This window comes from Rhinoderma darwinii, chromosome 10 (genome assembly GCF_050947455.1).
Source record: "Rhinoderma darwinii isolate aRhiDar2 chromosome 10, aRhiDar2.hap1, whole genome shotgun sequence".
In the NCBI taxonomy this organism is placed as follows: Eukaryota; Metazoa; Chordata; class Amphibia; order Anura; family Rhinodermatidae; genus Rhinoderma; species Rhinoderma darwinii.
In genome coordinates this window covers 6,134,931-6,151,541 of record NC_134696.1, presented here as the reverse complement: position 1 = coordinate 6,151,541, position 16,611 = coordinate 6,134,931, and the positions used below count along the sequence as shown (strand labels likewise).

The following is a 16,611-nucleotide window of genomic DNA, read 5'->3' as shown; positions in this document are numbered from 1 at the left end:
GTATCCTGTATATAGAGCAGCTGTATCTAGCGCGGAGACCGGAATCCGTCAGGTCAGCGGCACTGACGGGTTCAGTATGGGCGGGTCTCGGACACGCAGGATCCACCTGTTATCGACCACATCTAAGTTAGGAACGGTCAGGGACACGCAGGACTCTGGATCACTGAACCCGTCAGTCACGCTGACCTGACGGATACAGAATTCCGCATATGATACAGCTGCTCTGTATACAGAATACAAAGCAGCTGTATCTCAAAAAGTAAAAATAATTTTTAATAAAAAGTAATTAGAAAGTTGCACCAATCACACTGATTGAAATATATTTGATATAAAAATGTCTAAGGCGTACATAGTCTTTAACCACTCAGCGCGGTTTGGAGTAGCGGCCATCTTGCTCCTTGTGGAAGAAAAACTCCAACTTCTCTCCACAGAAGTAGTTGCAATATTGGTAACAATGATGGTGTTATTGGACCTGTAGTTGGTGCGGGAACCTTGAACGTTGCTTCACCAACAAGGCAAATGTTCCAGTCTAGATCGCTGGGATCTTCCCAACCCACAGATCCTCATAAGCGAATAAATGATGTTTTGTGCTCTTGTGAGTATAATAACCCCCTCCCCGATTTTTATTCTATCGTAGTGTGACATAATTACACTAAACGCTCATCAATATAAGCGGCACGCCAAGTAATCGCCTGACCCTGGGATTCGCCTGCTTCGGCTCTTCCAGGGCATACAAGGTGCATTGGAGTCTACAAATTTAAATAGCCGCATGTGAAAACAAATTGTGCGTTTTCTTTATTTACATCTTAAAAATCTAAATTTAAAAAACTGCAATACACAAACCCCTATCAATTACAACCGGACATCCCGATGGAAATATAAATTAACATATACTATAAAAAAAAACAAACACACAGAGTTGCGTTTCTAAACCAGTATGGATCTCTTATGCATGTTTGAGAGATAGGTAGTGAGAAATCTGATATCCTATCCACATAACAAGCAGCAGTCTATATGCCGCAGAAGTTCACTATGGGGGGCGCTGGTTGGTAGAGGGGCAAACGTTGTAAGATCACTGTATCCATGGAAATCATTCCTGATTGACACCATCTTGTAAATTTCCTTCTTGGGCATTGCTGCGTCTATGGCAGTCTGGACATTCATGGGCCACTTGTGTAATGCAGGCCGGGTCCGCCAGGGCTGAACTCCTCTCTGGCTGATAGATGGGGGGGGGGGCCCAAATAGGGGACCCCCTGTCTAAGGACTCATAGGCCGTTTCTAAAGGGGATCCTCATGTAACATGAAGAGATTTCTGTTTCCAGATCCTGGTCTGGCACACCCGGACAGAGAAGCCAGTGCTGGTGAACGAGGGGAAGAAAGGCTTCACAGACCCCAATGTGGAAATCTGAATGCACATAAACACAGGTAAGCAGCTTCCTAGGGGGAAACAAGCTGTAACTGTGGTATATAGTAAACTAGACTGAAGGTGAGCAGTATATTGACGACATATACATCACAGCACGGCTATAAGTGTTAGGGTATGTTCTCACAAGCCCTATTTATGGACGTAATTCAGGCGTTTTTCGCCTGGAATTACGGCCGAAAACGTTTTTGTTTTTTTTACTCGCCGCTGTCAAAAGACGGCGCGTAAAATTACACCTGCCTCAAAGAAGTGCATTTCACTTCTTGGGACGTAATTGGAGCCGTTTTCCATTGACTCCATAGAAAAACGGCTCCAATTACGTCCGTAATGGACGCCGCGAAAAACGCCTGCACTTGCAAAAACGTCTGCCATTCAGGAACTGTTTTCGCCTGAAAACAGCTCCATAATTTCAGACGTATTTTACGTTTGCGTGTGAACATACCCTTATATTCAGGACCACACTCCATCAGAGAATATAATGCAAAGATTACCAGATTTTTGCAATGTTTAGGGATTCTAATTCCCATCATAACAACAAAGACATGACACACAAACATTGTTCGGGTTCCCGGCTGGTTCTAATGTCTGCGTTCTGTCTCTATATAGGGGCTGTTTGCTTCATACTGGACCTCTTCTTAAGCAGATGAACTAAGAGAGAAACTTTGGGGACAAGTTCTCCAGCACTGATCGCCCCCTGCCCTGCGGCTTGCACCGGACTCCATGTGTATGTTATATTTTTTCAAGAAGCACAGCACGTGATGGAGAGACAGATGTGGAGAAAGAAGGCAGCTGCGTCCGCTCACAAAAGATCCCCCTCCCACCACAAGACCTCGCCGGCCAGCGACAGCCATGATAATGGTGACAGCCTACGCCATTGTCGCTCCATTCTCTGCAGTCAGGTGTGATGATCCCAAGTCCTGAACCCCCCCCCCCACCCATGGTCCTTCATATCCACACCATTATTAGCAGTGCAGTTCACTGACCCTTCTGCAGGTGCTGGCTCCGCTGCTGCCATCTGCTGGTCATTCTGTGAAATGGTTGAATTCATCACTGTACCTGGTTATTACCTTACTGACAGTTTCCTAACTTTGGTAATATTTACCAATGTCTTTTCAAGCTCAAATCAACTTATTGCAGAAAATAAAAAAAAGGATTCTGTTTGCACTAGCCTCAAATATTACATACAAATGTAATAGTTCCTAATGAGGGCAAATAAACAAGGATGGACCTACCAGGGTGGAGGGGGCACTTTAGTGTCGATAGAGCCTCAGAGGAGGTATTTTGGGAAGAGTGGGGGTGGGGGGAGTATACAGACCGAACGAAGATAATGTTTTCGTTTCTTGATCTCCCTGGCTGCTGATAGCGATTATGGCAGAGCAGGGGCCCCATTCCAAGTTCAGCTACGGGGCCCCCTGTTTATTTTATGCTCCTTGCAGCTAAACCAGCATCAGCTTCTAATACATTGCTCTGTGCGAGGGCATACTAGGCGCCCAACATAAAAGAATCATTATGTTTAGCTTGGTAAATAGCCGCAATGTTTGGTGATAAATGATTGACGCTAATTTAATTATTACCACTAATTAGATTGCTTGTAGACAGCGCCCCCTTCTGGCTACAGTGATGAATTTTCTTCCTGTTGTTGCAATACAGAGGTTGGTTGGAAAGTTCTGCAATACCGTAAAAGACTGGAATAAAGGCCGAATCACCTTCTGCAGAAAGAGCCGCTGCGGCCTTTGCGGAATAATGCACTTAAAATGAGATGAGGGAGCACTAATCTGAGACAAAGGAGCGGTCCTCCAGCTCCGATCACCCCTCCCATGTGCCACTGCTGCAGCTACAACAAGCTGCTGTTTTTAAAAACTATTATTTTATTTTCTGGAACGAGATTTGATTTTGTTTCAAGTTTGTTTTTTTTTGCATTTTTAAAAAGAAAAAAAATAAAATAATGAATGTTTGTGAAAAAGACGTTTCAAATGTTTCTGGTTTGTGGCAAATTGTATCAAAGGAGGAAGAAACTTTTTACCCCTAGAATACAAATCTATCTAGAGAGGGAATCCCAATTTGGAGCAAGAGGTAATAGAAATGCCATATTCAGGGTGAAATCTTCGGAGCAGTGATGTGTTATATACTATGTATTCCCTAATATGCAGAACATGTATCCACAAGGGTGGCAGCCTGGACTGAAATCTATGGATCTACAAATACTACAACCCCCAGCATGCACTGACCGCATGGGGCTGATTAATTGTTTCATCAGGAGAGAGATTAGTGCAGCTGAATTGTATTGATACAAACCCTCAGCTGTGAGAAGTATTAGCTCTGCACTGATTTTTAATCTTAAAAATGGCAAAAGATTAGAAGAGAAAATCGGGAATATATTAAACCGTTTACATCAGCTGGATGGTGTAAAAGTCGCAGGTCTTGGCGCATGTTATAGTTGCGTTAAAATTTGTGACTGTCATAAATAAATGTAGAGAAATAAAGTGGCGATGTAAGCGGACGGAGCTCAGCGGGATGGCTGAGGCCTCTGACGGAATGACATTTACCAATCTACACCTGCTCATAGGAAGCGCAGATCTACATTTCTGTTGCACGGACAGCCAAAGAGGTGCCAAATTTACTAAAAGGCTCGCCCCTCATACTAGTTTACATCGCGGAAATGCGCCAAATTTATGAAGACTGGGATTTGAAATGCCAGACATCATATTCCCCAGTATATTGGAAAGCTGCAGAACTATTCATTGTGCAATAATAAAGCAGACCATAGACTTATCATTAAAGGCCATGTAAACCTTTTGAAGACGCGCGTGCGCGCCGCCCCCCCCCCTTTTTTTTTTACGGACATTGTATTTTAGTGTTTTGTGCAACTTTCCAATTTTGTTTCTTACTTTGAGATACAGCTGCTTTATATTCTGTATACAGAGCAGCTGCATCTTGCGCTGATCCATCAGGTCAGCGGGTCCAAGTCTCTGACACCCGTTATCGACTACGAGACACGCAGGACCTGACAGATTCAGGTTTCAGCTCAAGATGCAGCTTCTATGTATCCAGGATATATAGAAGCTGTATCTGGAAAAAGTGACTTTTTTTTTTTTTTTTTTTTTTACTAAAACAGTGTATTTGTTTTGTGCAACTTTATTTAAAAAAAAAAAAAAAAAAAGTCCCTGGAATGAAGGCATGATTGTAGCGTTTACCACTATGACAGACATTTCATGAGCAATGAACGAGGAGATTTTATCATTACAAAAAGGAAGAAAACTTTTATTTTTATAAAATGTTCAGTGTGGGGGGGGGGGCACCCCTCATGTTATAGATAATAATAAATACGTCCCTGTCATCTACAAATAACCTAAAATACATTCCACACGTTGTCCCCGCTGGACCCTGAGAACTTGGGTCTTTTTGCTTTTACAAATGTTTAAAACTCCAGTTAAAAAACAACTTGCTCCAGACGGTGAAGAATCCGTAGATTTGGAAGACGTTAATTTCATGGACTGTGGCCGTCAGATGTCTTCTGCTTGTTCTCGCGTTTCTGTTGAGCTCAGGAGGTATCCGAACTCCAGACCTGAGTGTTTAGTAGGGTGTCATTTTGTTTCCTCACCAGCGTGGCACCAACTAAGCCATAGAACCTCAGTACTTCAACCGCTACATGCGAGGGCCGCCGGATGGACTAGAAGTTGGCTGAGGGATAGATGGACTGGAGGCTGGCAGGCCACTCCTGATTGGACGGACGGACTGACGGCTGTTTGGACGGACGGACTGACGGCTGTTTGGACGGACGGACTGACGGCTGTTTGGACGGACGGACTGACGGCTGTTTGGACGGACGGACTGACGGCTGTTTGGACGGACGGACTGACGGCTGTTTGGACGGACGGACTGACGGCTGTTTGGACGAACTAGCACAGGTTTGGAGGCTTTTGGCTGCTCTATAGATTTTTCCAGTTTTTTTTCTCCGACAATTCCCGTAGCTCCGGTTAGTCCACATACTGGGTCCTTCCTAGGTAAGGCGAATCCACAGAATATAATGCACTTCCGACTTCTTGCTCTTCAAATATGGTAATCTGCAACACAAAGGGTTCAATGTAGAATCCCAGTGACATTTTATCGTCTGTTATTAGGGGTCAGACGGCCGTAATGCGGCTGCATTTATTAGGCCCAGTTCATACAGCTTCTTTTGGTGCGGATTTTTTTCCAGGGTGTTTTTTGTTCACTCACAGTAAAAAAATTGCCACGCCTTATCTTGAAGCAGTTTCTATTTCTGAACCCCCATTGAAATCAATGGGAGGCAGAAAAGGACTGCGCTGTTTGTTTGAAACGTTTCACGTGGTTTTTACATTTGAAATGCAGGAGTTTTGTTTTCGGCAGTTCTTGAGGCTTTTTGTTTAATTTAGCAAAATCTGCCTAAAAAAAATACGGAAGAAGTTTTGAGGCAGATTTCTAATGTTCAACTAAAAACTGAACGAAGATCAGTACAGGACCCCAAGATGATCAACGTTTACTGCAGTAGAACCGCGGGAGACCCGGTGGTTGTATACAGAGAATGCGCTCACATCTGCCCCTGCCCCCAGCGAGGCTCACGATCTAAGGCCGGGTCACTCTAGTAAGTAGTCAACGGACCCGGGAGAGGTTATTGGCGTGTGGGTGGTAAGTGGAGTAACCAGAGGAAACAAACGAGAACACGGGTAGGATAAACAAACTTCATGTAGATGTTTGATTTGAACCTGCGAGGCAGCTCCACAACATAGGAAACTATAAAGCTACTCACTGTATTGATTCCTTGCCATAACCAGGGGCCCGGCACATACAGAGTCTCTTGAGGTCCTATATCCCAGTATCGACCAAGGTTCTTCCCATTCACAAATACAACTCCTTTCTTCCAGCCCTGTAACAGAGAGCAGAGCGGTGAGGTCAGCGCGCGCGCACAGCGAGGTCAGCGCACGCGCGCAAACACGGTGAGATTGCAGTTATTGATGTAGGAATTTCCTGTGCACTAAATACAATGATCTCCAGTGAAGCGAAGAGACAGTGAGGCCATGTTCACACGCTTAACAAAAAATGTCTGAAAATACGGAGCAGTTTTCAAGGGAAAACAGCTCCTGATTTTCAGATGTTTTTTGAGCAACTAGCTTTTTTTCGCAGCCGTTTTTGGAGCGGTTTTCAATAGTCTATGAAAAACGGCTCCAAAAACGCCCCAAGAAGTATCCTGCACTTCTTTTTACATGCCGTCTATTGACAGCGACACGTAAAATTACACCTCGTGGGAACAGAACATCGTAATTCCCATTGCAAGCAATGGGCAGATGTTTGTAGGCGTAATGGAGACGTTTTTTTCAGGCGTAATTCGAGGCGTAAAACGCCCGAATTACGTCTGAAAATAGGCCGTGTGAACATACCCTAATAGTGAGGTCAGTACAACGATTCTGCAAACCACACAGAACAAAAAATATTTTTTGTTTAACAGAAATAAACACTTGAGTATACAAAAATATACAAGCAAGGGCTCACTATACAGGAAGTATAAGAAGGGCATGGCAGAAAGGGAATATAGGAGAACGAGATACAGTCCAGTATACAGGTCAGGTGCTGCAAATGGACTTAATGAGCATGAGAGATCAGCTATATACTATTACTGCTGCCCCCGGCCTAAGCGAGCGCCTTGCCAAACATAGACAACCATCAGAATCACGCACGCGCACGTCCTCCCCACCCCTCCGCAGTCAGTATACAGAGAACAGAATAGAAGAGCAGCATGGTCCATTTGCCACAAAATGTAAGTAATTGTCTCCCTATTCCAGCCCTCTAGACCAGATTTTCTTGAATTTCTGTGGGAATTAAGCCGCAAATGGGTCCCACCCCTGAACACTAAATCCAACCCACAAATCACTATGACCACCTGATACTCCGGCCACACTCACTCCAGTCATTGAAAACCATCACGGTTGGCTGGAAGTTTTTCGGACTCGCTCGTTATCTTTCCATCTTGGACTGGGGGAGGGGTGTTACTTACTCTAGAACATAATATAAATATTAGAAGAAATTTACCTTCATGGAAAGGTAGGTGTCCACCGGAGAATAGTCGACCTGTAGCGCTCCCTGGCTGAAAACTGGACCCTTCTTCTCCTCGCTTACATCTGACCACGGGATACTGTTGAGACTTGTACAAAACAGAAGGAGAAGGTGACACCCGGGCCTTGCCATGCGAGCACGCCGCAGAAGGAGAAGGTGACACCCGGGCATTGCAATGCAAGCACGCCGCAGAAGGAGAAGGTGACACCCGGGCATTGCCATGCGAGCACGCCGCAGAAGGAGAAGGTGACACCTGGGCCTTGCCATGCGAGCACGCCGCAGAAGGAGAAGGTCACACCCGGGCCTTGCCATGCGAGCACGCCGCAGAAGGAGAAGGTGACACCCGGGCCTTGCCATGCGAGCACTCCGCAGAAGGAGAGGGTGACACCCGGGCATTGCCATGCGAGCACGCCGCAGAAGGAGACACCCGGGCCTTGCCATGCGAGCACGCCGCAGAAGGAGAGGGTGACACCCGGGCATTGCCATGCGAGCACGCCGCAGAAGAAGGTGACACCCGGGCCTTGCCATGCGAGCACGCCGCAGAAGGAGAAGGTGACACCCGGGCCTTGCCATGCGAGCACGCCGCAGAAGGAGAAGGTGACACCCGGGCCTTGCCATGCGAGCACTCCGCAGAAGGAGAAGGTGACACCCGGGCCTTGCCATGCGAGCACTCCGCAGAAGGAGAGGGTGACACCCGGGCATTGCCATGCGAGCACGCCGCAGAAGGAGAAGGTCACACCCGGGCCTTGCCATGCGAGCACGCCGCAGAAGGAGAAGGTGACACCCGGGCCTTGCCATGCGAGCACTCCGCAGAAGGAGAGGGTGACACCCGGGCATTGCCATGCGAGCACGCCGCAGAAGGAGAAGGTGACACCCGGGCCTTGCCATGCGAGCACTCCGCAGAAGGAGAGGGTGACACCCGGGCATTGCCATGCGAGCACTCCGCAGAAGGAGAGGGTGACACCCGGGCATTGCCATGCGAGCACTCCGCAGAAGGAGAGGGTGACACCCGGGCATTGCCATGCGAGCACGCCGCAGAAGGGGACGGTGACACCCGGGCATTGCCATGCGAGCACGCCGCAGAAGTTGGCAAGTTTTGTACGTGTCTAAGGCAAACGTCGCTATTATCTGACTGGGAATGTGGAATCGGAGATAATCGCTACGTGGAAATGGTCACAATGATCAGGAATAGTTATATCACCAGCATGAACGTTGCTCTTTTACCCCCCTTTATTGTGATCTCCATGATTACAGTGTATAAACGATGACTCGATCTCACTATTGGGCAGTATCAAATGAAAGGTTTTTTTTTGGACAATCCCTACCTGTTAGAAGGGTCCCTTGACAATAAGCTGATCACAAAGTGCCCCTCTACTGAGGACCCCCAGCAATCAGCTGTGATCCGTAGGGATCTGTGGGCATTAAGTGTTCAATATCCCAGCAGCTCCACCCCAGGAGAAATGAAGTATTACACAGTGTCCATTCATATCAACGTGTGGTCTGTGTAATGCAGCACGGGTCCTCCAGGGAGACGCTCTATGTAACCGCTCTCCACTCTGACCAAGAAATGAGGATCCTGAACACGACCCCCTCCGTCATACACCCTATTAGGGAATTGTGAGATAATAAAGGGCTTTCTAAACCAGAACACTCCTTTAAAACCACACGAAAACTGCACAAAGTGTGAACACTGGCTTATGGGGAATTTAGAAGTCTCACAGTGCTGCATGAAAGAGAAGAGCAGATCCAATAAATATCTGGCGTGCATGTAATTGGGAAATCTGAGCATGATCTCCGGGGAGTGAGGTAGTCACGATAGTACAGTCTTCCCATGAGTCATTGTGATTACTGTTCCTATAGGAGCCCGTTGTGTCACGTATGGCTGCCCCCCCCCCCCTCACCTGCTCATAAAGGTTGAATTCATATCCAGGGCGTAGATCTTATAATTTCTCAGGGGAACATCTCTCAGGAAAACGTCACCAACCAGACCTGCGCCAGGTACGGGGGAGGAAAAGGAGCATCATTAGAAGAGGCCACGGGGAGATTCATCGTCAAGATGCCGGAATTTACGAGTCGTCGCAAAATGGCGCAGGTTGCGAAGTAAATCTCCCCCTAGGTCTTTAGATCTATGAACTTAAGATATTTGGGTCAAGCAACAGGATTAACCTGAAGTCTCATTTGTCCACAAATCTGGCAAAATAAACCAAATTCAAAGTGGAAATGGGCTGAATCTTGTGCTGGGCTCATACAATGATCTGTGGGGTCCGGGTGGTGGGCGCTGATGTTGGGGTCACATTCTGCCATAACGTGCTGCTCTTGTATGATTGGGGCGGTCACTTGTGGGTTTTGTTTTTATGCCTCCTGCCCCCACAGTTACATGGGTTGCCAGATAATTATGGGGGGGTTTGACCTATTTATAGCACAGGTATTTTTCTAGAATGGGAGCTGGAAAAATGGTTCGAATCAGAGCAAAATAAATATTTTCAATGCCGCATAAGGAGGCTCTTGTCTGTATGCGGATTGTAGAGATAATGGTGCGAGGATTGGAAAAGAACCATCAGATCCACTCACCATTTACACGTAGCGATTATCACCATGAACCGCGTCTCATTTGGGTCTCTAGGTTATCCCTTTAAAAAAAAAATTCAGTCTTAGGGTACGTACACACAGCGTGTCCTGGGCGGATACACCGTCAAACTTCGCAGCGTATCCGCCCTGAACCTCGCAGGAAATGGCGTCTGAAAAAAACCCAAAAAAAACCGCACAACATTGTGGTGCGGTTTTCCGTGGAATTTTGCGCTGCGTAAAGCAGCATCGCAAAAAAACAAAACAAAAAACCCCAAAAACGTTCATACTTACCCCCCTCCCTGATCTCTGCATGCAGTCCGGCCTCCTGGGATGACGTTGCAGGCCATGTGACTGCTGCAGCCTGTGATTGGCTGCAGCAGTCACATGGGATGAAACATCATCTCAGGAGGCTGGACTAGAGAAGAAGCAGGGAACTCTGGGTAAGTATTACTTTATTATTTTTTTCTTACTTGCGATTTTTGCCGCAGAATCGCTTTGATTCCGCCACAAATGTTGCAACACACACCGCTTTGTTGCGGGTTTAAGAACCCTATTGAATGTAATGGGAAAACCCGCAACAGAAGAAGAGCAGCGATCACGCAGCATCAGTTGACATGCTGGGGCTGAAGAACCCGCACCACAGGTCAATTTCTGTGTGTTTTGTCGAAATCTCACCCACACGGCTGCTGCTGTAATGCGCTGCGGATTTTCCAGAATGAATCCTTCGCGGAAATTTGTGGTGTCTACGCCGTGTGTGTTCGTACCCTTAGTCTTACAGGGAACCTCAAACTCTAAACATAATTATACATCGCTCCAAAATTCGGTGCAGATGGGTTTAATAATATGTGGTGAGAACTTTATTTTTCTGATACGAAGCTCCAAATCCCCTGCTGTAGAGTAATATGATAAAGCTGTATCTGCCTGCAGCCACCACTCGGGGGAGATCACTGTATACTGGATTTCTACAGCGGTCATTGAATTCAACAATAATGAGCTCCCCCTAGTGGTGGCTGCAGGTAGATAGAACTTTGACATGTTCCTTTACAGCAGGGGATTTGGAACTCTGTAACAGCAAAATATACATAACCATATATTGTGAAATCAATCTGCACCCAATTTTGGATCTAAAAAGACATAATTAATTCATAGTTGGGGGCTGACTTTGAAATTAACTTTAGTTTCTCATTAACCCTTTTCAGTGTCATACACTTCTCATTGTTCCAGCCCGGCTTCTTTCACTGCACAATCACACTGTAATAATGAGAAGTGTATGACGCTGATTGGTCACAGATTGGTCACCGATTGGTCAGTTGGTAAAAAGTAAAAACACGCCCAGTTGGGCATTAAGAAAGTCATTAGCATAAATCTAAACTAGCTCATAACTTAGTGAAAATAGATCGTTTTTCTAAATAAAAAAATCACTGCTGTCACCTACATTACAGCGCCGATCAGATTATGCAGGAGACAGGACACTTATAATCTGGTGACAGAGACTCTTTAAACTAAAGATAACATTATACCGCACGGCACAAATTGAGGCAGGTTTGCGCTTTTTTCCTCACCTTCCTCCAAAAAACATTTATAAAAAAGTAAATTATATGTACCCAAAATACAACTGTTCCCGCAAAAAAACACAAAAAGTACACCAAAAAAACACATCCTGCGGCTGTGTCAATAGAAAAAATGTAAGTAGTCAGGGCTCTTGGAATGTGGCGCTGGAAAAACAAAAAAAACGCTCAGTATGAAGGCCTAAAATAGGCCGGTCCCAGCACAACAACTTATCACCTATCCTATGGATAGGTCAGAAGTGTTTGATCGCTGGGATCCCCACCAATTCAGAACAGGGGTCCCGAATATGAATGGAGCGGCAGCTCACGCACACGCCCTGTCGCTCTATGGGATTGCCGGAGATAACGGGGTACATCTTGGCAATCTCCGGCAGTCCCATAGAGAATGATTGGATCGGCAGGGCGCGTGCGTGACCCGCTGCTCTGTTCATAAGGGGATTCGGGACCCCACTTCTCTTGATCGGTGGGGGTCCCAGAGTGGTAGGTGATACAGTGTTGTTGTGGGACAAACCCTTTAAGGGGTTAATGTATGATATAAAAATGTGGCGATTAGTAGATTATTGTATGTATCAGAGGACGGTCGGTATATTCACCTTCATTAACTCCTCTACAGTATGTGGAACTGCAGGGCCGTGCTGAACCTTATAGCTGAAACTTGTAGTCCCAAGACATCTGATGATGGAGCAAGTATCTCCACCGCTTCATCAGAACCCCCCACCACACAAATCAATTATATGACAGATAATCACCCCCCCAGTGGTTTTTGATAGATGTGATAGATATATATATATTGATACCTTTGCGCTGATCATTTATTCTGGCTCCATAGTTAACTCGTCCGCAGTTTTCCACTAATATTCGCAGCTTTCTGTAACCCTGGAACAGACGGTGAACCACATGAAGCGCTGAGATAAAGGGGTGTCCCGATTTTATGTAAATAAAGCGTAATTATACAAGTCAAAGTTCTGCAACTTTCTAATAGACATTGGGGGGGGGGGGGATTTATCAGGACGGGTGTTTCACACGAGAGTCTTAATATAAAGAAGTTGAGCTGAAATGCTCCGAATTTATTAAGAAGCGCACGTCTCAATAAATTAAATATAGAAAAGGGTCGTAGAAAAATGAAATCCCCCCCCCACCCCCGTGATTCGCTTTCTGCAAATAAGAATGAAAATCGGCTCTGATCACATCTGCATTGTGGCTTCCGTTCTAGCGTATAGAGGACCACAAGGACGTAAGTTAGCCTTTGTTCACATCTGTGTTGGGAGCCCATGAACGGAACCCTGACTGAAACAAACGGAAACCATAGCCTTCTGTTTGCATCTCCATTGATTTCAATGGTGACGGATCCTTTTCAAATGGTTTCCGTTTGTCCCTGTTGTTTAAGGGTTCCGTCATGATGGAATGAATAGCGCAGTCGACTACGGTGTTGATTCCGCTAAAACGAAGGGACACTTGCACAATGATGACAAACGGAAACCATTTGCACCGGATCCGTCACCATTGAAATCAATGGTGATGCAAACGGAAGGCTATGGTTTCCATTTGTTTCAGTCAGGGTTCCGTCTTGGCGGGAAGCTCAGACGGAACGCCAGAACGGGACCCTAACGCAGATGTGAACGAAGCCTAACTGACACCGGATTGCAGCTTGATACAGGGTGTATCAGAGGTCAATATTTAAACAGGCCATGCCCCTGCGTGAGCAGGACTAGGTCAAGACAGGTTTTCAGCCTCTGGATGTAAAATAAAATGATTTCATTCACGGACAGTGAGCAGAGACATTAAAATGGTGAGAGACCTACACAGTAAGTTACAGGATATTTGCATGTAATAAACCTGGTGTAAGGAACATAACTGTACAGTAACCCCTGACAACGACCCCTGACCCGTGTAAACGAAGCCGCATCGATCTATAAAGGCTTCGCTACAAGTGGACAGAGATCTGGACCTAAGGTCCGGTGCGGCCTTCCATGTTCTCACAGCTTCAGATGGACCGCTCTCCTTCTATTCTTGGTCCTACACACACAGCCATGTAGGATGCAGTTACTTACCGGAACCTCGGCAATGTCCAGCTCTTGCTTTTTATAATCCACAAAACCGACAGACTGACTGCTGACAAAAACCTGCGAGACAAGAGTCCGATAGTCAAAGAACATCTCAACAGTACAATAAAGTTCACCTACCCGTGTCCCGTCAGAGACCCCACTGACCCGGCTCACGTGCAGAACTCGTGCTAATGCAACTGACCCCCAGATGGCGCCAAAATACCGCCCATGGCCTCTAATGGCTGCGCGAATGCCAAAAAAGCTGATTGAGGTGTCCAGTGTTGGGACTATATCCCAGCAAATCTGGCATCAGATTAACAAAGATTTCAGACTATTGGATGTGGGATAAACGTCATTTTACAGTAGATTCTTTGTAGGGTCATCACAACGTTAACATGTAAAGTCAGTGTAGATCAGTCCCCACCTGAGCGCAGTCGCGAACATTTCCTTTAGTCTTGAACTTTCCTCCGCCGTATATAACGGTCTCGTACAGGGTGTAGCCGTAGGACTGGCCGTTTCCATCGTTTACAGGGAGATTCTCCATATTCACCGGAAACTCAGATTTGAACGGCTGCAGACAAAATAGTCAAAAAATTACATCCTGTGGTCTTTAGGGGAGATCCATCATCTCCCCTAAAGGCAAACAGTCTTGGTTAAAAGTTTTATGTATACAGCTCCTATGCAGATACCTACACAAGTCCTACAGGCAGTAGATTTGCAAGTGAGTGGATGAAGTAACACATGACTACAGGAACGGACTACATAGGGTTTGTTTGTAACCGTGGGGACACATAGGTCTGCATAGGAGCTGTATACACACGTTGTGTGATAATCATTATCCTGTAGAGTATCGTTATCATACATCCATAAAACAGAATACAATATATCCTACATATTCTCCTACCTCTCCTGTCAGCTGTAAAGTCTCCCACAAGGACAGACTGCGTTTCAGCGCCACGGCTCCATACGCGGTCTTTGGGAACAGTGCGGGGGATGGAGGAAGAGGTTCAGCTGGGAGATAATAGGAAAAACGGAGTCTGAAATGTTTATGTGAGCTGTGTATGACTACAGCACAAGACTGATCATGTGACCCCCGCCCACCCCCTCCCCTCTGTCCCTGGAGCGGCACCCCAAACGAGAGTCAATGGTAAAGGTTATATGACAAGCTCGAAACTTCCTTCTATGGACGGATTTATGCCAAAATCATATATAATGCAACATTCCCATGGGTAGGAAGACAGGACGGCAAGCCTCATACATTATAGTCCAGCTCTAGGGTGTGTTCACACCTTGCGGTCAATATGAGTTTTTTGCCGCAAAATTGCAGCCAAAAAGACAGGATTTGACCGCGATGTGTGAACACGGCCTCTCTCAGGACACTCTGGAGAACAGGTAGAACTACAAGCTACTTCCATGGCAGGAGGCCGTACTTACTATAGCGTTTGCTGAATAACTCTCGAAGTTTGAAATATTTGGAGGTGTAATCCCCGGCCTCGGTCAGCGGGGCGTCATAATCTAAACAGACACAAAAATTATAATATAGAATGACATCGTATCAAGATTTAACCCTTAAAGGGAAGGCATCATGATTTTTTTTTTATTTTTATCATTGCTTTTAATAAAATATAAAAACAAAAATTGTATTTATTTATATTCTCGTATTCTACTTTTTACTTTGTTCTTACTTTTACTTCTCTATGGGGGCTGACATTTTTTTGTCATCTCTGTATGTGTCGATTAATGACACATACAGAGATGGAATACGGCACATATAACCCCATAGAGAATGCGAACGAGAGCCGTTCCATTCACTATGGTGTACGCCGTCTGTGTGGGAACGACACATGCGCCGCTCCCACACAGACCAAAACTAAGCTCGTTCGCAGAGCGAAATCCGGCGCCATTTTCATGTGGACCGGAAGCCGGACAGTAAGATGACGGCTTCCGGCCATATGTTCAGGTGCAAGGAATAGGAGCGTAGACCAGCAGAGGCGGCAGGTAATTTGTGTATTATGATGATGTGTGTGTATGTGTGATGATGTGATGTGTGTAGTATGTTTGTGTGATACGGTCTGCTGAGCCCTGTATCTAATCCTACATTGTGCAGTCAATCAGAAAATGGCGGCACACAGTGTAGGAGGTTTGAAGATTCAAACCCTTCCTTCTCCTGGCACTAGCCAGAATAAGGGAGTGAGGATTGTGTGAGGACACTAGAGAGAGTGGCAACCCAAAATTTGCAGCATAAATCAATGAGGTTGCTTTACCACAGTGACCATGCTGCAATTTTGGGAACTGCTCCCTCTAGTGCCCAGCAGATGGAAATGTTATGAATTAGAATTAATTAATAATATTTCCTGACTTGTGAAAAAATTAAAACAATGTGTAATCACTCAAATACTAATAGTTTAACTGAAAAAAAATGTAAAAATTTCTAGCGACACATTCCCTTTAAAGCGTACCCATCACCACAAAATCACAATCACTCCTTAGACAGATGCACATGTATATTCAAGTCCCAAGGTCAGATGAGACAATTTTTTCTCCCCCTTCCTTTACCATGCAGTCTCACAGACACCGAGAGAAACTGCAGCTGCGCACCCCCCCCCCCCCCTCCTGGGAAGTGGAAACTAAACCCTAATAAGACATATTACAAAGTGCCATATATTTACATGTACCACTGATCTATGCAAAAAAACTAGAATGATGGCGGCACTTGACATTTGCTGGGAATGTGATGACCTCCCTGAGCCGGATCCTTACCATAACTGGTGACATCTGAGCGATATTCATGGAAGTGAAGAGCTCCATTCATGAACCCAAAGTTGGTGCCTCCGTGAAACATGTAGAGGTTAATCGAGGCTCCTTTAGTGAGAACTTCGGATACAGTCGAAACCATCTCTGAAAAGATATAAAAAGAAATAAGTGAACCCAAAAACAG

The 16,611-nt window shown here is 45.7% G+C and overlaps 2 protein-coding genes across 7 annotated transcripts in view; one reads left to right on the top strand and one right to left on the bottom strand.

The window, feature by feature from the left end:
• Nucleotides 1-3,386, top strand: part of B3GAT1 (beta-1,3-glucuronyltransferase 1) — a 67,949-nt gene extending 64,563 nt beyond the window's left edge. For all 3 annotated transcript variants that reach the window (XM_075839261.1, XM_075839259.1, XM_075839260.1), the window contains 2 exons: nucleotides 1,323-1,425; nucleotides 2,030-3,386. In XM_075839261.1, the coding sequence (XP_075695376.1) occupies nucleotides 1,323-1,409 (87 nt within the window). In that variant the 3' untranslated portion in view covers nucleotides 1,410-1,425; nucleotides 2,030-3,386. The remainder of the gene's footprint in view (nucleotides 1-1,322; nucleotides 1,426-2,029) is intronic.
• The window catches only part of GLB1L2 (galactosidase beta 1 like 2), a 40,808-nt gene that overhangs the window by 4,565 nt on the left and 19,632 nt on the right, over nucleotides 1-16,611 (bottom strand). The window contains exons 10-19 of one of the 4 annotated variants that reach the window (XM_075839255.1): nucleotides 16,434-16,571; nucleotides 15,108-15,188; nucleotides 14,578-14,684; nucleotides 14,098-14,244; nucleotides 13,680-13,751; nucleotides 12,426-12,504; nucleotides 9,394-9,481; nucleotides 7,469-7,580; nucleotides 6,192-6,308; nucleotides 4,656-5,487 (exon numbers count right to left, since the gene is read on the bottom strand). In XM_075839255.1, the coding sequence (XP_075695370.1) occupies nucleotides 5,401-5,487; nucleotides 6,192-6,308; nucleotides 7,469-7,580; nucleotides 9,394-9,481; nucleotides 12,426-12,504; nucleotides 13,680-13,751; nucleotides 14,098-14,244; nucleotides 14,578-14,684; nucleotides 15,108-15,188; nucleotides 16,434-16,571 (1,028 nt within the window). In that variant the 3' untranslated portion in view covers nucleotides 4,656-5,400. Of the gene's footprint in view, nucleotides 1-4,655; nucleotides 5,488-6,191; nucleotides 6,309-7,468; nucleotides 7,581-9,393; nucleotides 9,482-12,425; nucleotides 12,505-13,679; nucleotides 13,752-14,097; nucleotides 14,245-14,577; nucleotides 14,685-15,107; nucleotides 15,189-16,433; nucleotides 16,572-16,611 lie in introns of those variants that run through there. The other 3 variants (XM_075839256.1, XM_075839257.1, XM_075839258.1) reach the window with 3 other exon arrangements.